The sequence below is a fragment of the Betta splendens genome, chromosome 16 (assembly GCF_900634795.4).
Source record: "Betta splendens chromosome 16, fBetSpl5.4, whole genome shotgun sequence".
NCBI lineage: Eukaryota > Metazoa > Chordata > Actinopteri > Anabantiformes > Osphronemidae > Betta > Betta splendens.
The window spans coordinates 10,200,935-10,223,603 of record NC_040896.2 but is presented as its reverse complement, the minus strand read 5'-3'; the positions used below and the strand labels follow the sequence as shown (position 1 = coordinate 10,223,603).

Here is a 22,669-nt window from a genome sequence, read left to right as displayed (position 1 = left end):
CACTAACCACAGTGTGACTGAACTGTATTTGCACATAGTGTGAACAGTTGCTTTTCATGTTGCTCCGTTTGACAGTCTGCTGCTAGTTTGTGATGTCTGCCATGTGTCAAACATCATATTAGAGAAGCATTGATATTTAATGTGCACATACTGTAGTAAACAAAAGCAAAAGAAGGCCAGTAACTGATGTATAATCCATGTCCTGCCAGCAGCACAGCTAGAACATGCTTCAGGTTCCACACCAGGAGCATGAATCCTCAGCTGAGCCACTGTGGTCGTCACTACACTGTTTTGACATTCAGCAGAATAAACGCGCTGCCATAGAAATGCTCTACAAGCCCTGATGCCACCATGTTCCGCTAATTAGACTTAAAGTGACGCATGTTCCCAACACCAACCTTTACCCCAGGATCCACACTCACTCGCCTTCCTCCCATTCGCTGAGGTTGCGTTAAAGCGCTGATTTGAATTTCAGCGGCTGTGCATAAATCCTCGGCCTGTAATCCCCATAAATCCTGCACATTGTCTTGTCATTAACCACTTAGTGGCTAGTAAATACAAATCCCCTCACCTTTCACTTCGCCGTCCGTGGATAATTGCTGTGTACTCTCCTTAGAAGCATCCCCAAGGGGAGGATGAAGCGGCGCACACCAGACAGCAGCACTTGTGCTTGACACCATATTATGGAGCTGCTGTACAGTATCCGGATGTTCGCTTGGCGGCGGGATGAGAGGCCTTGTACAGGTCTGCCATCGCTGACAGAGCAGACACAGTGCTTAATTAGATCTTTGCAAACTCCCACTGGTAAAACACTTAAATGTGTGATCCCTGAAGTTGAGCCCCAGCCTTTAAGTTGAGGGTTTATTTAACAGAAGGGAGGGTGTTTAATAGAAACCCAACCTATTTTTCTCGGACAGTGGAGGAGGTTGTCAGCACATCATGGAGGGAAACGTCATCAAGCGTGAAGAGTCTTGGAAGGAGAGGAGAATTTGATCAAAAACAATTTTACCTGAGATAAAGGAGCTCAGCTGTTCATAGACACAAACCAGCGTCTACTGTTCGTCGTCAGGCAGCACATCTGCGACGTCCTGATGAATGCACCTGCTCGTCAGTTCACTTCGCGCCTGAGGGAGGAGCGGGCGCTTTCCCACGTGGCCTTCAAGCGACGCCACACACAGGTTAATTAATTCCCACTAGACCCGCGCTGCTACTGTGACAAGTCAAAGCCAAACACAAAAGTGAGGACCAGGTCTGCAGCAACAGGACAATCAATACAGACACTGGTTGGTCCAGTTGTTCATCCATTAAATATATGAGGGAAGCCCTGGCTTTCCAACACACAGTGGTTTGGAACAAAAAATAATTCAATGAAAAACATCTACTTAATGATAATGTCAATGATAAAATGCTTATTGCAATTTTATTGGAAGCAGAAGTGCTTGGAAAACAAAGAGTTGGTTCATTAGGTGTTTTAGCAGGTAAAAATTTAATTCTGTCCCCATAAACTCTGACCGATCGCAGGAAAGTCTGAGAAGATGAACAGTGGGAGAGAAATGTGTTTTCCTTTCAATCGTCACCGTCAAAGACGACGGTGACGGTCTGGTCCAGGTTGGAAGGACCGGTCTCTGAGGCCACAGGACCAGGGGGGACGTTCCAGAGCAGAGGTCCGACCCGACTATGGATCTGAAATCGCATTCAGGCCTCCGGATCAACCGGGCGCCACGTGGAGCTATGACCACGAAAAACGATTTGGCCGCGAAGCGTTTGATGTTCGCAGATAACATCACACGCCGCGACGCAGCAGCTCAACCCAGAGTGAAACTGACTTCTGTAACTCAATATATGCAAATGTCAGCCAGACAAGGTTCACTTGTAGCGATTATCCGTGAACAAGATCCTTGATTAAGCCAGCGTGGTGTGGTGTGCATTGATTGAAAGAGCACATTTCCAAACAGCCCGTCTGTCGTGACTTTTATTCTCCTTCTGTCTCTTGATGGTCATTTTTCCAGCAACGTACAGTTTCTACGATTCCCATTCATCCAGGTCATGTTTATGTCAAAGCTCCAGTTCAGACTCAATAAACTAATAACCATCGCTCCTTTGCTCCACAAACTAAATCAGGTCCAGTTAATTGCGTTTAGTTTTAAAGCAGTGTGTTACTCGCGTGTCGGCGGCAACGATTACAAATAAAGCTTTGTCTTTTTCGATTTTGACGCGCTCGTCAAAGCTGGATGTGAAGCAGTCACAGCAATCGCAGCCTTGACGTGTTCTTTGACTCAAGTGTGACAAGACAGACTTGCCCATCACCAAGCTGTGAGTGACACGCTGCTGGTCGGCACGGGCTCCACTTCACACTCATCTGGACCGACGATGATGGACAGCGCATGCACACACACACACACGCACACACACGCACACACACGCACACACACGCACAAACACACACGCACGCACGCACGCACGCACACACACACACACACACACACACACACACACACACACACACACACACACACACACACACACACACACACACACACACACACACACCTCTACGGGGAGAGCTGTTCCAGGCATAAACCATACAGGACATAAATGATCGTTAGATCCCAGGAATAAGGATGAATAATCCAGCCATTCACGTCATCAAGGCTCCACCTTCAAATCCGCTTGTTCACACGTTACACAAAGACTACAAACGTTTATCTCCGGAGATCAGCAAACACCTTTCCATGATTTCAGGGACGCGAGAGTGAACATAATCACGGGAGACTCCAGCTGAGACATTAATGCAGGAGAGCACGTGCACTTTGTGACATAATTAAAAGTTGTTGCGTGGTAGGAACTGCTGCCGGCTGCAATTACTCCTAACTGCCCATGTGATAATGTGAGCGTTCCGGATCCACTGCGCAGCGTCGGGCCGGGTCCGGCCTCGTCACACGGAGCCCGAACGGCCCGTGTTAGAGTTCACCAGCAGAGGGGTCGCATCCACACACACCTGCGCTTTCATCGTTCTTTTAATGCTGCTCACATTGTTTTAACAGACTGATTCAGCAGACAGCGAAGGAAAAGAAGGTGCGAATGCGTTTAAAATGCACCTCCGAAGCCACTGCGCTCAGGCGGGTTGGATGCTGCATATAATTAATACCTCATTGTTTGTGTTAGACGGGGTCGTTCAGGTTAATTGAGTCTTACTTCAAAATTCTGGCTGTGAGCCACGCGTGCACGTCTTTACACTACATTCGTTTTAATTAATATGAAACGAGCAGGGAGCCGCTCTCTCCGAGCCTAATGATGGGCAAATGTTGTGTAAACAACAACAAAGCCTGGCCCCGTTCAACTGCCTGCGCAATATTAGCCGACTCGGCGTCTAATCGTGCTGTGGCTGTCGCCGCTGCTCCCTTCAGTCACTGACAGATCGGCTACTCGAGTGAACTGAGTGGAGAGCGAAGATAACCCCTGAAACAAAGCCTTCTGGGTAGTGGCTGCCGGAGTGTTTGCACGGCCTGTCATGATACCGGCCCCTCAATCCGCCTGACTTTGAAGAAGCGAACAAACTCTCTGGAGACAGTAAACACACTTTAAAGATGCTGCACCGTTCTAAACCAAAAATCCATAATTAGCCATATGTTTTTACACAGATTCTCCCTGTGCCTGCTTTCAAACAAATACTGTGCACAGGTTTATTCAGCAACATCTCACCCATGCTCAGGATATTTTTATACTGCAGTAATGACATGTTTATAGTTGTTGGTAAATAACTGCTACAATAATAAATTTTAAGATGAGCATGTTTATTAAAACGATCAATTCATTAATAAAATAATCAGCAGATTAATTGTTAGTTTGCAGCTGGAGCTGATAAATAATTTATCATTTCTGTCTCTTACTGTAACTAATTAAATAATGAATTCATTGAAGCTAAATTCAGGATGTTTGTATGGATGGTTGGTCAAGTCATGATTCAACAGAGCCTCTTTGTTTTGGAAAACTCAGTATTAAATGTTTGGTCTGGTAACAAAAAGATGGATGCCAAATATTTGCATAGCCAGACTCCAACTCTGACCCCCTCACACCACCTGAGGGAGGGTCAGTGAAGGTTCCATTGTGCTGAGACTTTATTGCAAATGTATTTGTGTCTCACTTCGTTACACTTTCTCAAACCTAACAAAGTTTAAGAATTTGAACACATTGTAATTTTGAAAACAGGGGACCCAGGTAGGAGAGACACTGGTGTCCAGCATTGCGTAGAGTTCACCTGCACTTCATGGAGGGCTGGTGCCATGGGTTGGTGAATGGCTCCAGCTCCGCTATCCTCATCTTCCTCATGATGACTATGAACCTTATACAGTACTTTATGGAGACAAGAGGACGATAAGGAATATTTTGCATCTTCTAAAATGGACACTTTTCCATTCAAAAATGACTTCAGTGGCTTCTGGTAGAGAAAACCTTTTTGCTGTTTGACTACAGTCAATAAATCACACAGTCACTGCTATTCATCACCTTCACCAAGGGAGAAGCAACATATGACCTGTTGCCGGTTTCTCTCTTTACAGAGCCTTGAGATGATAATTTGGTGCTAAATAAGTCTAAATAGACTCAACTGGGTAAATGTGCACATCTTTGGCTTCTGATGGGCGACTCGGCCGCTGTCAGCGCGGTGTAACTGCAGCACAAGGCCTCGCGAAACAGTGCTTCTTTTAAAAAGGCCACTGGGTTTCAGGCTGAGGAAATAACAGATGGTGTAAATGCTGCATTTAGTTTCTGTGAACATGAATAAGGCCCCACAGATCTGAATGTCATACATGTACGCAGCGAGGGTGAAGTGAATGAGACCCAAACATTTCAGCAACGTCACCAAAAAAGGAGGCTATAAAGAATCAGCATCGTTTACTGCTGTCAGTGCATCTAGTGGTGACTGTGTTTGGGTCTGTATGTGCCGCATGTGACGCACGCGAGTAAAACATAATTACAGAGTTTGGACGGAGACTGAATCACCCCTTGATTGCATTCTATAGGTTCCCCTCTTTGCCTCCACGCCCTGAATGTGTCCTTGAACACCCAGAACCTGCCACAACTTTGGATTCTGAGGTGGAGAAATGTTCTGAGTCTCGGTGTCGTTGTGACCCTGACATTCAGCATCTGATCGCTTGCACTAAATATAGAGGTGTTGATTTAAAGGTCATGAAATAGTGACTGCTGGGAGCTTTTCTCTTAGTACATGAGAACAAACGGCTTTATAATTTTCAGATGACATTCAGCAGTTAAGGAAGATACTGTACTGTAGATTACGGGGATGATGAGGACGATAGCGCTAATAACTCAATATATAAATCACGCTGGTCAGGAATCTATTATTGCTCTGTGGCTTCCTCATCTGCAACCAATAGCTGAACCCCGCTGGCAGTCGCTTCCTATCTCGCAGACTGTCTGGATGACTGATCAGGGTTGTGATTGTCTCCCCTCGCCCCGACACACGACTGCCGTATATGTCAGCGGCAGCACATACATCTTGAGCCGTCTCCAGCTCCAAAGCGGAGCAGTCCAGAGCCCCAGTAAATGTTGCAATCAGCGCCAGAATTGGGCCAATTCCTCATAACCCTGTCTGCACGTGCCGCCGCCATACGAGCCAAACCTGGAGCAGGCACTCAACCTGTCAGCGCTGTGGCTTTATTGCACCAGTGCCGTCGAGGAGGGGAAGTCAACATTTAATTATCTGCGCTTACCAACAAAAACGGCACTGGCGCCGTTCACCTGATGCATTGGAACCGCCGCAAAGCCCCGTCGAGGGAGCTATAGGGACAAACAGGAGAGTCATAACACTGCAGCTAAGTTTTATATCGTTATTCTGCGTGTGGCTCACAGAAGACGAGCATTGGAAATGTTTTTATGTTCAAAATCCAAGAAAGAGATTCATCACATGAGATGTCTTCAGTGTTTGTTTCTTCATACAAATTACTAGAATGTGTTTCCTCACACCACGTGTCCAAGGCTTTAATCCTGTCTTTGATGAGTGAGTACTGGTCCCTCATAGTTTGAAAAGTTGACTATGTCCTTTTAACAAAGCTAAAGCCTCTGCGTAAAAAGTGAATTCTATCAAAAATATCTGTAAAAAGCATCTAATTCAGAAGCGCATTAGAGATGAGTTCCTATTGACCCATTGTTGAGGAGAGATGTTCGATCTTCAGCATCATGTTCAGTCTGGTGGCTGAGTTCTTTGTGTGTCTCTTGGAGAGAAAAAAGAGTCAGAATGAAAAAAAATCAATGATGAAAACGTTTCACATGATTCATTTTGGAGGCCCAATCGAAGTGCAGCAATCTTTCCAAATAATTATGAACAATCTTGGATGGCACATCTCCCTCAGCCAATCATACTGTAGGTGTATAAGAAAGCTTTGAAAGGCTCTGCGTGGAAATTGATTGTCCTCTTTCCCTTCTCAGAAAAAAAAGACACAAAACAAAAGAAAAAACAAAATGTGCTGCTCAATCAGTCAACTAAATGCACCTCTTGTCAATGTCTCCAGCTTTACAATGGAAACTCGTTGTTTCTTGAGCCATTAGTTATGACCAAGTTGCCAGACGAGGCATTGATCGTGGGCCGGTTGTAAATGTAACAGCAGTCATTTCACACTGGAGGAAAAACAGAGCTGACTGCTGCAGGTTATAGATGTGTGACACGCTTCAAACGTGTCAACTGAAATGACTTTTTAATTCAGTCAAAGCAGAGACTGAGCTGCTTCATTTTACTATTGGAGTCACTCGTCTGTGTCGCTTTTACTTCTGTTCCCCTTTAGCTTTAGCACGAACCGCATCAAATTCCATGCACGGCAACGAGCTCACAACACAAGTGTAGTAAATAATGACAATTGCCTCCATTGAAACGCACTGTAGCCTTGAGCGTGAGGCAGCGCCTGGGCGGTCGTGCAGTAGGATAATGTAGAAGATCTGAAACGGCACCTTTAAAATCATGTGCTCCCTGACATCACGACACATGGCGCCTCCCGCAATAACAGCGAGTGATGGGTCGCTGCATGGAGCTCCACATTTCCTCCCTGCGCGACACAGCGGGGGCCTCTCCTGCTCCGGGGCCCGACCGCCTCCAGTTATCAGCTCAGGTGATTGAGAGCACAGACCACCATCTCTCTATAGAGGGCACCCATACACCCGGAATGTGTTGTTTGCCGGAGCTGTGTACATTTTGTATTTGAAAGAGCAGCAAGTCAATGAATCTCGATAATGCGAGAGCTGGGCCACATAACTCACGTTGATAGTCCTTACATTGTGCCAAGAGGCGATAAATCTGCTGCGGGAGACATGAATATGCAGTGGCAGTCAGTCTGGCTTGTTCTTGCTCGCATGCCCCATGATGCACAGTTTATTCCTCTCCCTCATTCCAAACAGAAAAATAAAACCAATGAGGCGCAGCACGATCTCATCAACACTATTCTATTAGGCACAAAAAATGTAGTCGTGCATATTTCACAGTATGCAAAATAAATGCAAGTCATTATTGTATAGTGAAAATCTGTAATCTTCAGTGTTATCTTATTAGAGGTTTAATATGTAAAATTTGAGCTTTCTATTTGTGGTGTAAAAATAGTGGATGGTCCTTGAGATGTGTAGTTTGTCTAAATCTAAAATATGATTAATTCAAAGAGTAATTCTGGAAGATAAAAGGAGAATTAAAAATGAATCCCAGGCTTTCATCTCCCCAAAAGTAATCCCAGCCTTCTGATGCTGGAAGCATCACTTATGTGTGTAAGGCCAAGTACACTTGCATCACACACGCTGAAATCTGTAGCATAAACAGTAACGCCTCAGTTTCAGCAGCAGCACCCCCTCGTTGCCATCGAACATACTGTATAAACCTGCAGCTACTTCTGACGGCGCGAGGTACAAAAACTGATCAGCCAGACTGGCAGCGAGCGCGTGTGGAGCTTTCATGTGCTCGTTGACACGGACGGGATGTCTCACATGCCCATAAGAAGCCTGCTTTGTCAGTGGACCCATCCTCAGCTCATACTTTCCCCATGCAAATGATCCGTTCCATTCAGGGGGCTGCAGGCAGCTGGGTGGAGGTGGGAGCGCTCCCCCCATTTTGCCCCCGGGAAGGACAAACCTTTCATTTCTATCTTTATGAAATAAGCAATAAGGCGTTTCTGACATTTGTGAGAACGCAAATCATAAATGTGAGTCTATCAGTGAATGTGTTACCACTGAGCAGCTACTGTGAGTACAGCAGCTGAACGTACAGCGGCCTGGGCGGCTGCTGCCTCTCACCTCCGTAAAATACTTCTTGGACATAGTTGACGAGTATGCGTAACGACGCGTGCCTCTAGTGGCACCGCGGAACGGGAGGCTCGTCAGACGCACGCACACGCACGGCTTCCTGCACGAGCTCTCCCTCCAGCTCCAACTACCAGAGCTTTTTTTCAAACGAACGCGGGGCAACAAGGAGCCTTTCAGGACGCGTTGGGACGCGCTTTAACCGCCGCCGCCGCGCGCAACTGGAGAGGAGCCTTTTCCACCTGCACAAAGTACCTCTGTTGTGCGAACTGTTGGCAGCGCTGCGATGAGAGAGCGCGCTGAGAAAACTGCACCGAGCGTTTTTCAAACCTCTCGAGCGCGTTAGAATCGCCCTCCGCGCGCGCGACGCGCAACGCTTCTCCTCCGTCTCTCGGGGGCAGAATCGTGCGAGGCGACCCGAAGTTCCGCAGGCGCAGAAGCGGCGCGGGAGTCCGGCTCGGCCGCTGACTTGCGAATAGACAGAGAGCGCGGACGGTAGGAGGGGGCAGACTCCTGCGGGCTAATTGCAGCAGCCTGGTTCGCAGGTGTCTCACTGATCCGCCTGTGACGGAGCGGGAGCTGCGATCCGAACGAGCCGCGCTTAGATTTGTGAGTAACCGCAAAACAAGAAGAGCCAATACTGGGGGAATGTGGCACCAAGTACCATGAGCGCACGTTCGTCGCAGGCGCCCAAACCCATACATGTTCCGTCGAGTTCAGTTCTGAGGAACAGTTCTGAGTCGTCCCCGGAATTTTGAAAAAGTGGATCCCGCGACTTTACAGCCATGCGAGATACTTGTCTGTCCCCGCGGAGTGCGGTGTGGGAATACTGGACGTCGCTGACGGCGTGTCTCTTTTGGATTCATTACTCTTACGGGATGCCTCATGTTATTCGAATAGGTAAGTTGTCCACATTTACATCTGCACGCGCGCGCGCTCGCTCTCGTATTGTAACCTTGAAAGTTGCTCCCCGCGCGGCTCATTTCCATGCGGGTCCGCGTCCGCGGCGGCGGCGCACGGCGGACGGAGTGAACGAGCGGCCGCTCGGCTCTCTCGGTCCACGAGCGAGTGTTTGTTTGTGGGGAACCACTGAGCTCATCGTCACGGGCTTTTCCCCATAAGCACCACGAACGCCGTCTCCGCATGGAGCCCACGCAGAGACGCGGTGAGGGTGAGCGTGACCTCTATGCACCCGGTTCCGTCTGGTCCGTTTTCTGCAGCCAGCGTGTTGAGTCACGGGCTGAGTTCGGGCTCACTGCCACGGCTCGTGGAAGTTAGTTTTAACACAGTCTGTTAAATTAAAATCTGATGCGTCTGATGAGGAATTACGCACCAGAAAGTTTCCATCAGGATTCAATCAGGGCGTTAATAAAGTTTGCATCCTCTAAATTGTGATCACGTCAACGCAAAGCAGAGAAAACACACAGCAGTGTCATTTTGATCGCAGTCTGATCGCGTGTTGATGCCGCCGCCGCCGTCGCACCTTGAGTCACAGGAAAATACAGGGCTCGGGTCGGCGTTGTCTCTTCCCATCGCTCACGGAGGAACAATGTGAGAATTGTCATTCGGAGCCTGGCAACGCGATGAAACGTTTAGCGCCGCCAAGAGACAGGAGCAGAATGAAGATCAATACGGGTTTCGTCACAAGGCAAATCGTTTTTGACATTTGGCAGAGTGCCACGAAGTACAATTACTCAAAATGGCACTGGCCCGCATTAACATAGCACTACAACAGCCGGAGCACGGGCGGGGAGAGTGAGAGCATCCTAATGGCACCAGGCTTTTTGTCTTGGAGGTATAAATGATGGCTGGAAGTGAATAACTGCTACGAAAAACCCCGACTTTTCCCATATTCTAGTAAATGGCCTTTTCAAAGCAGCTCCATCTCCTGTGACATCTACAAATCACCAACATCCCCTTCCGATTTTGTAATTCATAATTCCCGTCAGGCTCAGTGGTTGGTCAATGAAAGGCTAAATTAAATCCAATTAAAGTTATTAGACTTCAACTGGATGATGTATAACGGCACTGCTCAGCCCTGGAACTTTGAGGGAAATCTTCTATATGATTTATAGTATTTGGGGTAAAAAATCTAAAGACAAATGCAGGACACATCGTGCTGAGCGTCGTCTGCCAGGCCAAAGAGCCACGCTGGCAATATGAGATGAAGAGCCCAGACCCTGTGAGCTGCCTGCGCTGATGTGAACCGAAGCCGTTTGGTCAAAAGGACGTTGTTTTTCCCTTTTTTCTACTTGTGGCAGCAGCTCAAATGAAGACCTGAAATAGACTTGACAGGCTTTGTTTTTAAAAATGTCAAAGTGCTGAGACAAATTTACCTTGAAATGTGCTACACTGGCACTATTGCTTTTTATAGAATCTATCATTGCTTGTGGTGCAGGAGCATTTTTCCTTTTGTGTGTGTGTGTGTTCCTGAAATTGTACGACAAGCTGCGAACGGGAACATACAAGAGAAGGATGCTGAATTTCCCTCGGTGCCAAAACGACGCCACGTGTGTTTATGATTTATTTTAAAAGCGTGAGCTCGTGTGGAAATGTTGATATTATTGTCTCATAGTCGAACTAATAAGTGAAGCCGTTGTAATGGAGGACACATGGGAGGGTGTGTGTGTGTGTGTGTGTGTGTGTGTGTGTGTGTGTGTGTGTGTGTGTGTGTGTGTGTGTGTGTGTGTGTGTGTTGTTATGAGGCACTTACGCCGTGTCACCGCCGCCCCGCTAAAACCAACAGAGGGCTCCGTCACCGTCGCTCTAGCACAAACAAAGCGGTGAGGAGCGGTGGAAGTGGGCGGTGGTGTTTGAGCGGGGCTCCGGTGCCTGCTCTCGTGCCTGCTCTCGGTGAGGTGGCCTGCCCGTCCTCCAAGCACACCATCTGGGCAATGGTGGGCATCCGACGCGGAGTTGTTGCCATTGATTTCAGTGCTCTTACAGCGCTTTGCTGAAAGTTGGGGCCAGATGGTCGCGCCGTCTCATTCTACAGATTTCATCCGTCAGAGTGGATCGAAGGCCACTCCTCCTGCATTTGTCCTCCTCCACGCTGGGCTTCCTTTTAGTTGCCTCTCCGCTTGTCTTTCACCCCCCCCCGCTGACATGTTTTGCAACGTCGAATCTCATCTAGGAACCATTTCGGCTCAGAAACAAATGTTCTCGCCAGCGTGGGTTCGAGTCTGGTCTCTTAAAACACACGGCAGACGCAGTGATCCGAGGGTTTGACACTGGAGCGCTGTTTGTGCTTTGTTCTGTGTGCGCGCTCAGTTTCCCTGCATGCATTGCTTCCTCCTCCATCAGGTAAATGAATAGAAAACGTTCATACATGTACAGAATGACAGACTGCTGATCTGCATGTGGTCTGTGGGTTGATGGAATAAATACATCGTGCGTTGTCTCTTTTCTCTCTCAGTGAAGTTATTCACTGCCTGACAGGGATCCATTGAATAATCAATTACTTGATCTACCTGATACTTAACACACTTAATCACTGCCACTTAATCAATTTCTCCCGTGATTTCGTGTTGATTTCATTTTCTCGGGTCGTCACTCTGCTGCAGCGCCGCGCCGCGTGCGTGCGTGTTACAGTAACAGAACTGCTCCAGGCAGCCGTGACTCCACGCTGGATTGTTGTAGCCCCTTACATTTAAATATAAGCTGACAAATGTGCAGCACTTGAAAGTGTGACCACTCAGAAGCTTCAACGGGATAAATCGGGTTTGTGGTCACCACTTCTGCTTGAAGTCTCCAAACAAATAGCCACTTCAGAGGCTTGTCTTTATCCCCGCACCAGCAGCGGAGCGGGAGACTGAGAAGTTTTCATGTGATTAGCTCCTAGCGAGCTGCAGCGAGCGACCGCCACCCTGCACGTGTCTCATCCGAAATGACTCACAAATACTTTAGGAGGCCACAAAAAGCTGCATCGGTGCTTTGCGACGTAAAACCGCAACAGAGGGGGTTTATACTCGCTATCGCCCGCAGGAGGACGGCATGATGGGTAAAGAGAACAAGAACAATGAGGCGACGTGGCAGCGAAAGCTGTATAAAATTAAGATGGGCATCAGTTGAGTGTGAATGAATATTTCATATTCATCTAAATTTAATCTGTCCCTAGACACAGAGAGGAAGCAGGAAGAGGGCTGTCGTGGTGCGTCTGAACAAAGGCTGAGGTCACGCGGGATGACACGGAGGGAGAACCCTCATGACGCGTGCTGGAGGAGGAGGAGGAGGAGGAGGAGGAGGGCGAAGGCTGCTCCACCTGCACCCACGCGCTCCCCTCCATCCGCCCCGCAAACAAACTGCCGACACGTATTTTCTTAGCTTCCACACGCGGACACACACTATATTTAAAGCCCGCTCCATCCGCAGCCGTTTCCAGAGCATATGTCTGGTCTCTCTGGGCCTCTTGTACACAATCCAATTCCATTCTCTCCGTCAGCAAACTCGCGGCTCGTCATTAGCTTCAATCCCGCTGATGAGAAACGGCAGATGTTCGTTTTGTTGAGCAGCGGGCCTCGTCTCTGAATGTGCCGCTGCCTGTGATTCTGTTTAGACGCATTTAAAAAAAACAACAACAAAAAAAGGAACATTCCACTGCCACGAACAAATATGTGCTCCAGGGCGATTTTTTTGAAGTTAAGTCAGTAAAGCCAGTTAAAATGTATTAAAGGCACCGTGTGAGTCCAAGTCGACGGATTTTATGCGTGTTAATATCCCAGACAAGGTGCAATAAAGGCCTAATGCTCTCAAATGTGCTCATAATACGTGTGATCACTAACACTAACAAGACTTAACTGCGTCAGAGAAGTGCAGGTACTTAGCTCCTTGTTCAGTCACACATAATAATGATCATCCAATAATCCGAGCCACCAGGGGCTAATAGAGGGGATCTACCAAACAGAATGATAATCCTGTGACACAGCGGGCCCCTCTCTAGCCCCCGTTAGCTTAGCCCGGTAGCCGCTGCTCACGCACCAGATGGTGTTTTCATATCATGCCACAGTACAAAGTGGGTGCTCTGCAGTGAAAGGTCTGCTGCAGGCATATGTTTTCCCATCGCCTCCTGGAACAACTGAAAGCTGACCCACCTCGTTCCTGTTGGCCTCGTTACTCGTTGAGCTGCTCGGACTTCATCCTGCGTTCACACGGCACAGCCTGAAAGATGGGCCCAAAATAAATAAATCTGCATGACTCAATACCAGCACAGTGGCTGAAATAGTATTTGCTAATTCTGGCAAGCCAACCTTTTAAACCTTTAGACTGATATGTAGCGACCCCCCCCCCCCCCGGAAGCCTAACGACGTTACAGTAAGACGTGCGTTTCGGGTTTGACAGTGTTTTGAAATTCGTGCCATGTCAGTGTCCACTATTTCCCAGCGAATGTTTCTGTACCAAGGCAATGAATCAAATTTCATGCTCGAGCCATTTGTCTTTATTATGTGCCCTTGTCCTTTCCATTTGACTCCATCTCCGCTCTCCTCGGGGCCCCGCTGCGAAAAAAAAAAAAAAAAAAAGTCGAATAACATCAAAACAGTTTTAGACGACAGCTTGATCACGGGGGCATTTTGCTCTCGGGGTCATGTTGCAATATAACATAGTTAATTAGAATGATCTTGTTGGAGGTAATTTGGTGATTATTTTTTACATTTCAGCCCGGGGAGCAATTTGTCTTCACTTTCCAAGACACACTGTATATGTTGGCAAAGCACACACACACCATGGCAGTCACAGAGACGCAGGGAGGAGGAAGGCGCAGATGAAGCTAGGGGACTCTTATTTAGCTTGTTAATTAGCTTGAACCTTTTGATCCCAATTTTAAAACCCGCCACGTTGCAATGCTGCTGCCTTTTGTGCGTCGCCCCCAAGCCAGATAAAACTCCGCTTTATTCCTGTGCCTTTCAAACACGCCGGCGCTCACCGGAGCACTTTTAGCCCGGCCCACCCCCCCTTCGTTAGCGCCGTCCTTATCTGCCCCCAGACGCTCGGTGTAAAACGTGGTCACCTCCGACTCCGCGGTTGGACGCAGTTACGCGCATGCATTACTTTAACGAGACCTTTTTCTTCTCGCCGCTTTAAAGCAATCAGGATTTGACAGTGGAGGTATCAGCCGCATTGCACAGGTTTAAATCCCATTTAACTCGGGCTAAGGACAATGGAAGCGGCGTGACACGTTTTCATTCTGCCCTTTTAATCAAGCTCTCATTGTTATAGGTGCACCGCAAATGTCAGGTCTTGGTTGTGTGATTCCCTCAAATTGCTGTTCCATGACTGTAGGGAGATGTGTGTGCGCGAGTGTGCGTGTGTGTGTGTGTTTAGGAGACAGAGTGTGAGTGTGTGCATGACAAGGGGATGTATAAGGGGAGCTGGCACAGAATCCCTGGAGCGTAGGGGTAGAGCAGGAGTTACTAATCAACTGTGAGAGAGTAGGCAACAGAAGACTCACCCTCTATTTTCCCCCTAGAGAGGACGAGAAGGAACAGATAAGACAAACCTCTTCAGGGCAAAACCACTACAAATGAATGGCTATCACCAAAAATATCGGGGGGGAAACAGAGATCCTTTCCTCCACATCTTTTCTTTTTCCCTGCTTTCCCTTTTCATCCCAGCAGTAACAAATGCGAGGACTACCACAGGAAGTCCATTACAGTCAGGGGTTAGCTTCCCTGCCCCCGTGCACGTCCCTGCACTGATGGATCGCCGGGAGGTTGGAAGCCAATGTCAATGTAGTTAACACATCTAATACCCAGAAGATTCCACTCAGCACTCACCATGTGTGCACGCAAGACAATCCGACGGGCTCTCCTGCCTCAGCGAGCGCTTTACCAGCTGCCGATCCTCTGTCCAGGTCGCCCCCAGAGAGCAGTGTGGTTAACCGCAAACCGGTCCCCTGTGGCTCATCCGGGGACAGCTTGTCTGCATATTACCGGCATCAGATGTATGAAACGAGACAGATTATCATTCAAGGGGAGACGGAGGAGAGATGGTGGGTGGACTGCGTCTGGCAGTACATTTTAGTAACGCTATTAGATGCTTGGATGAATAATGGGCTTTTATGTGAAGCCAGGAAAGGTAGCCGTCCTGCAGGTTAGCCTGTTTCAGATGAGGCCTGAGAGATGGAGACGGCTGTCATAGAAACTACGCTCAGGCAGCTGATGAACTAGAATTACAGCATGTGATTAGTCATTCATTGAAGCAGGTGTGTGTTTTTGTTTCCTGAACTCGAATCCAGAACACAAAGAGCCCATGATGAATTGGGCTTCTGACTCTTTCGCTCCTACGTCATCGTTCCACTCTCGATTGGTTCTGGTTTTTCGCATCTAGCCTCCAGAGTTTTCCACCTGCACTGTTGTTATTTTAGACAGCAGCATTGCCATCTCTGGCTAAAGCAACACCTCTTCCCATGCTTCCCATTGTTATTGGGAAATAACAATCTGCCATTGCCGCCCTCATAATTCATCAGCTGGTTGAACAAAATACACAGGCTAACATCCAGCTGAAACAAATATACAAAGAAAAGTCTTTTTTATATTATCCCCACTCTTTTAACCCCTCCAAACCCAGAGCTGTGTTTTCACTGCAAAATAAAGGAGAATTAATTCTGTGAAAGGCAGCTAATTTCTGAATAAAACTGGGCAAACTCAGAACTATGCCCCTAATTGCTTTGCATCAAGACTGAGCATAATACCATGAAATTTGTCTGCACCAAGATAGTCTGCAATCAGCAAGTATTATCTGGTTTGATGAAAAGGATCAATTGAAGGAATGCTGGAATAATCATATGCAAATTTAAGGAAACATCTGCAGTGTATTAGGCTGATTATTTCCATTGGCGAAGCAAACAATGCTTCTTCTGCCATTTTAGTCAATAGCGCTATTAGCAGCGTGTGTGAATCCATGTAAAACACTGTGGTGCCTGTTGACGCTAACCTTAAGCCTCGTCTGCTATAACGCGGTAAACGTTGAACATCGTTTTAGGCCTCAGATGTGGCCACCGTGCCAAAAATACACCGCGACTCAACAATCAACAAAAAGCCATATGCTCTGATTACACGTCTAGACATACAAATCTATTAAGAACATTCCTACTGAACATTCAGCAGCACAGCTGAGAAATGTCAATTTTCTAAATGTCTGGAAAGGTCCATTAGAAATGTCACAAATTGAATAAGTGGGAGGTTTCTCTGGGTGAAACACGTTACGATACCATTGTGGTGCCGTCACCTTTGACCTACAGTAGACCTCTCATTCCCCTCGTTTCTTCTCTTCTGGATCAAACAACCAGATTTCAGTCTTTTCCTCTAGACCTCTTTCAGTGCATTTCCCATTTGCACTAAAGAGCTTCTGTTAACTTGATTGGTTCTTGGAGAAATTTATAACCATCAGAACATTGACCACATTTAAGATAATTGGCATCACGCTGGCAAGACAGAATTAATGCAGAGTTAAAGCCCTGCTCAGCCTCCCTCTGCACGGCACAAATATGAATCGTCTGTCGGGAAAAGGACTGCGTCATTACTTTGAATGTGGTTGCCCCAACCCTACAGTATGGAGAACACAGGCCGCGGCAGTGGAGGTAGAAAAGAGCAGGCTCTCAGTGAACAGTGAATGAACTCAGGACTCAAACTCAAAGGAATCAATAGGTCAACGGGATTGCTTCATTAAAACAGAATTATCTTTCAATTAATCTAAACCCATTCCTTTTCTGTCATTAAAAGCCTTCAACTTACAAATCACATGAATTTTAGTATCCAGTAAATAAAAGATTATAATTATAAAGACTCCAGAAAAAAAATAGTCACTTAATCTTATGTGATAATAAATTGGTACATTTGTGGCTTTGGCTTGAACAAAAGCAATTCAAAGCTAAAAGAAAACTGAGGGTAATTCTCCACAAACCAAATCACCAAATTAATTGCTGATACAACTTATTACGTGCAGCGTTGATTTGATATTCGCCGGCACAAAGCCCGAGGCTGGCGTGTGCACGCGGAGCCTCGCGGTGCAGAGACGGGGTCTCACCTAAAACACAGTAGGAGATATTGCCTCCAATTATGTCCGCGGTGCGTGTGCGGAGGCTGAGCGGCGTCTCGTCAGGCCATTTCCTCCTGTGACGATGGCCCCTCTCTTCCCCTTTTGTCGTCCACCCGCCAGAAAAGAAGTAAGCATTTATGTGAAGCCGTGTACTTTCTAAGAGGGTGAATGATAAGCTTTTGTTTAGGCTTCATTCACTCGGCCGTCGTCTTTTCTTGCCAGACAGAAGATTTGACCCTGCTAATATATGCTCATTGTGTTAATTTCCCACCAGGGGAAAATGAGAACCCCCTTCTCTCACCTTTCCTGACCTGCACCACTTGTGTCTCCTCAATGCGCTGCATTACAAGACTTAGATTTCAATTTGCAAGCCCAATCACTGGGATCTCATGAGCTGCCGGTTGGAAAGCAATTGAGCCCCATTCAGCATGGTTCCCCCTCATGTTCCCAATCCATCTGATTATTTAAAGATTTTAAATAGCTTGAATAAAGCGCTTGCAGAACCAAACGCTTTTTCGTTCTTTTTTTTTTTTTTAACACTTCATTTGATTGCACCCACCAGTCATCCTTGCCTCCATCTAGTGCTTCCCTGGTCATCTGTGCACCTTGATTTCCGAGGTTGAAGGTAGGGGGTGGGAATAACAGCACATGAAAATGGGCTGGTGATTGCTTTCCTCCCCGCGTGGTGATGGAGGGCTTGAGTGATCACGCCCCTCGAGCCCCTCCTTGGTGGCTGATTAGCTGTGGAGCCCTGGAGCTCCGGAGTGACACACTTGGCTCATCAGACCTTGCTTGGTCTGTCAGGAACCCCCTTGATTGCGCCGCACTTTATAATTGTCCCCCATGTCTGCTTTATTGTCCAGTGTGCTGCCATCTCATAGCCCAGAAGGCGCCACTCGACTTCCCCGGTTGCTTCTCAGAATGTACACACTTGACGTGACATGAAGGGGATGTGTTATAAAAGAAAGGCAACAATGCAGCACAAATAGGAGTCAAAGGAAAGTCTCCAAAACGTTCATCAATGACGTCAATGAAATTCTTCTTTCTCCTCGTCTCTGGCAGCGCCAGTAGCTGCAAACGGACGCAGAGTAATGTCTCTTCTAATGAGTGGAAAATAATTACCATCGTGGCGTTTCTAATCATTTAGTTAGTAGACATGATTGAAAGTTAAAGCAGTCAGAACAGAGAAGTCCGGGGGCTCTGGCCCAGGTTATCGATTCATATAGCTGATGTGGGCTGAACTGCCCGAGGTGTGGAACTCATCAAATCAAAGGCGGAATTAATTATTTTTATGTCTTGGCATCAGCCTTCGTTGACACTTGAATTTCTTAAAGGTGAGACTTGCGCCCACATCCATGATCCACCGTCTGACATTAATTTGCCGCGGTTCTTTGAACTCTGCATCGGACAGCTGTGGGTTAGGACCCGGGATGTGTGATATTGAAGAATTTAAAGGTTTGTTTATTGATTATTGTGCCAAAAAAATACAGAAAAAAATGTATTACTCAATTGCAGTATTCATTTTACATATGAATATATTTTTTTAATTATCAGAAAAACATTCTGTACATGCTGTAAATCCGCCAGAAAGCAGCACATTATGCTGAACTGTTGTTTTCTGTCTATGTGTGCTAATGTGCCCTGCAAGGCCAAAGGCGCGTAGAGGTCGAAGGTCAGGGGTCAGGATCCATCATCTTAATGGCCTGAAGATGAGGTGGTCAGTCATCCAGTAGCAGGAAGCACAGATGCTCATTCTATCCACAGTGTATCCATCATTCTCGCTGGCGTCTAGTTCTTCTTCACTATTTCTGTTCTGGCACTGAAGAAGGAAGTAACATTTTAGTTTTTTCGGTCTTTCAAAATAACTTAATAGCCTTTAACCTGGAAGATTAGCATGTCTGTAGTGACGCCAGCTTCCATCTGTCTTGGCTCAGCGTCACAGATCAGCTCTGACACACCGTGCATCGGACACAGATGTTGTCTGGGGCTCTGTGGTTCTGATTTGTGCTCCTCGTTTCAGGCCCAGCAGGTCTTCACATACGCGAGTACAGCTTCTCCCCACGACAGGTAGTTGACCTCCAGTGGCTCCAGCCCAGCAGCACCTTTTCATTCACCCACTGCACAGGACATCCCATCACACATGACACATACAGTACAGTACTGTATGGAGTGAGCCTTTAAATGCAAAGGACGATCCCTGCGTGGTACAACAGCTTGCCTGCTGTTTGTGATGTTTGCAGTTGGATTTAAGTGCATGCCAGCCTATTTAATTTTCACCAGTCATGGCAGTGACAGGGTTGTTTGTTGGTATCTTTTATTGCTTTTGTGTCTTATCTTTATGTCCCTTATGCCAAATGTAAAAGCGAAGTCCTCCGTGTGTCACTCCTATGCAAGCTTCTGCTTTCTTCTTTTTGTATAATCTTCAATCTACATTTGCTTTACAGTTTCAGCGATTTCACCTGCTGCTTGTTTACTTGACTTTGAGCATAAAACATGACTATTTTTCCCTCTCCTCGCTTTGATAAAGAGTGCGATGTCATGGCTCGCAAATGAAATAGGACTCGGTATCAACGCTGTGCAGGCTCAGACTATACTGTGCCAGAGATGTGCTATTGTATTGAAGAATAATTCCGCCGTCATATTGAGCACATGTATTTACATGAGGGCTGCAGCAGATGGGTGCCCTGTCGTAACATTACATATTTGTTCAGTCGAGAAATGAGTCAAGGTATTCACAGCGCGTCACAGTGGAAGCCTCAGAAAATATTGGCTTTGTCAAGGGTCCGTGAAGGGAGCTGTACCAGGGTAAACAAGGGCTCGCCTTGGTTTATAGCAGCTCTGCTCAGCTACAGTACCTAACGCTGATGAAGACACGCCAATTCTAAATATAACGCCTAACTATTCTTATATGTTGAGTGGTTAAATAGTGAAAACTTGATCACATACAGTAAAGTGTAAGTGAAGACAACCAGCAGATACAAGGACAGAGGTTCACACACACACACACACACACACACACACACACACACACACACACACACACACGCTTTCTGATCTAATAATACAGAGTGTGAAGAAGAGGCTCTCAACAAACAAGCTGCTGATGTTCTAATACTGTTCCTCCTGTGCACTGAAAAATACGCTGTAGCATAAACGACTACGTCTGTGTTGCTTTTAGACCTGACGGCAGCTCTGTGCACATGACGACTACATTTCCAGACAAACTGGAACTAATAAGCGCAGAAAGGAGCGTCACTTAACTCCTCAGCATGTTTGATTCGACATCGAATTGACACTCGGCTCCGTTTGTTCTAATGTTATTGTATGTGCTTTCCAGCCAATCTGCTTCTTCAAATTCCTGTTTTGTACGTTTTTCGTCACCGAGTGATGCAACAGGATGAGTCCTGGGCCCACTGTCCAAGCTCGCTGTTTTCATCTTTCACGGGCTGAATAATATGTAATACCTTGCAAAGCTTCTCACCTCCCTGGTAATGTGTCACTGCTGGAGACAGATACACTCACCTCAGTTCAAAGTAAGGCATGTCATTTTGTTGACAAGCTGTAGCTGGATGCCTGTGAGCATGCTTGTGCCTGGGAAGACATGTTATTTTGGATTTTCTCTCAGAAGAAACTCCGTATTGTGACAGGGAGACTGTCAGTGCTGCGTTCTCAGATCATTTAACTTGAGTGTCTTGTTGGGGCTGGAAAAACAAAGGCCAAACATTGATAGAGCAAATGCAATGTTTAAAGCAGACACAGCTTACACCCACTGATGTCAGGGACGATGTAGAGGAGGCTGAGGAGAATTTAGAGAGGCTTTAGCGATGCAGTGCTATTAAAGGCTGCATGCTGCACACTTATTACATTTTACTGATGTTTGCCAGTGCGATGGCTTTTGTCCAAGTTACCTTTCTGCAGTTTGGACAGCTGAAAAAGCTATAACAAAGTGTCTACGGTGTTTATACTGTAGGCCACAGGTGAAGACTGGACCCATGACTGATATACTGGAAACCACACCGATGGAAAAAGACAATAGCTGACGGGACGGATTGTGCTGTCGTCCCCAGAGAAGAAAAATGAACAATCCGTTAGTGATCTGTGAATAATCCCAGATCATCTCGGCTTCACGGGCAGCGATGGGAGTCTGGATCAGACAGCAGAACCGACGACACACCAGGCAGATGGTGTAAATAACTGTAAATAGTAATTATCTCCTACAAATGGACAAAGCTGTTCAGAGGCCTCTGGAAACATGATTGTTAAATAGAAAGGCAGTAACTGTGGGTGATTATGGCCTTGGCCCCACCAGTATGAGAGGTTAATATTGAGTGTCTACCAGACAACACTTCCTTTTTCTAACCTCCGCAGCAGCTGGGAATGTGGAAATAAATTGGGGTTGGCTGTTGGCATGTGGTCGCTGTGATCAACGTGTCCAGAGATTTAAGATGTCGCCCACTGAGGTCAGGAAAATATGGCAGCTACTTGTTTTCTTCACCGAGTTCAGCTCAAAAGTAGGAGTCAGCATGTGGTTACAGGTTATTAACTTGTGCTTCAACATATTTTTAGGCCTGTTCGCCAGCCCCTCAGGCTCTTTCGGCTTAAATCCCTCTGGAACAGAGTGACTGTGCTCGCATCCAGCTGAGTGTAAACATTATCATTGCACATGAGTATTATTAGCGAGCCGGCGTTTCACTCGGCATCTTTCCACTTGACACATGAGAAACGACCTTCAATTACATTTATGCCAGAGCCAAGTTAAAGTGTGTGCAAATGTAATCAGAGCAAAGTTTGTTCAAACAGAGTGTTCCTGCTCTTCGCTCTTGTTTCTCCTTAATTATCAAAGGAATATGCATTCCACTTGCTCTCATATCACCTCATGCTTGTCATGCTCTTTGACAGGGTTTAATTGAAAAAGTGAGTCTAGAAGTTTCCCACCAAGTTCATGATCAGCGCTGATCATAGAGAGCGCTGATGTGAAGTGAAACTCGTTGGAAAATTACACTTTAAAAATACACAGAAGATTCTCTCCATCCTTCTTGTAAACACACACACACACACACACACACACACACACACACACAGATAAGACCGTGTGTTATCCAGGGTTTCTATGGCATCACGCAAGGAGGGAAGTGAGACAAGTCATCCATTATGAACACCTGATTGGTTCTGTAGTGGCGAGTATCACGGCCCAGTTTAACACCAACACCACACATGCACACACACACCTCAGCAGCGTCTGGACTGGCGTCTTTCATAATCTTCCTGTCAAGCATGGCACTTGGGGTAATGTGAGAGGGCAAGCACAGAGTAAACACTGGACAGATTTTGGCTGGATGGAGTGTAA

General features: G+C 46.8%; 1 protein-coding gene and 1 long non-coding RNA gene across 12 annotated transcripts in view; one reads left to right on the top strand and one right to left on the bottom strand.

The window, feature by feature from the left end:
• The window catches only part of LOC129603124 (uncharacterized), a 179,541-nt gene that overhangs the window by 47,139 nt on the left and 109,733 nt on the right, over window positions 1–22,669 (bottom strand). For 6 of the 11 annotated variants that reach the window (XR_008692765.1, XR_008692764.1, XR_008692766.1 and 3 more), the window contains 5 exons: window positions 13,684–13,781; window positions 13,380–13,446; window positions 1,047–1,156; window positions 901–970; window positions 572–755 (listed from right to left, as the gene is read on the bottom strand). This is a non-coding gene — a long non-coding RNA (uncharacterized LOC129603124). Of the gene's footprint in view, window positions 1–571; window positions 756–900; window positions 971–1,046; window positions 1,157–13,379; window positions 13,447–13,683; window positions 13,782–18,492; window positions 19,142–22,669 lie in introns of those variants that run through there. The other 5 variants (XR_008692771.1, XR_008692770.1, XR_008692768.1 and 2 more) reach the window with 4 other exon arrangements.
• Window positions 8,191–22,669, top strand: part of grik3 (glutamate ionotropic receptor kainate type subunit 3) — a 65,303-nt gene continuing 50,824 nt past the window's right edge. Inside the window, exon 1 of the mRNA XM_029130487.3 lies at window positions 8,191–9,189. Within this exon, the coding sequence (XP_028986320.1) occupies window positions 9,075–9,189 (115 nt within the window). The 5' untranslated portion in view covers window positions 8,191–9,074. The remainder of the gene's footprint in view (window positions 9,190–22,669) is intronic.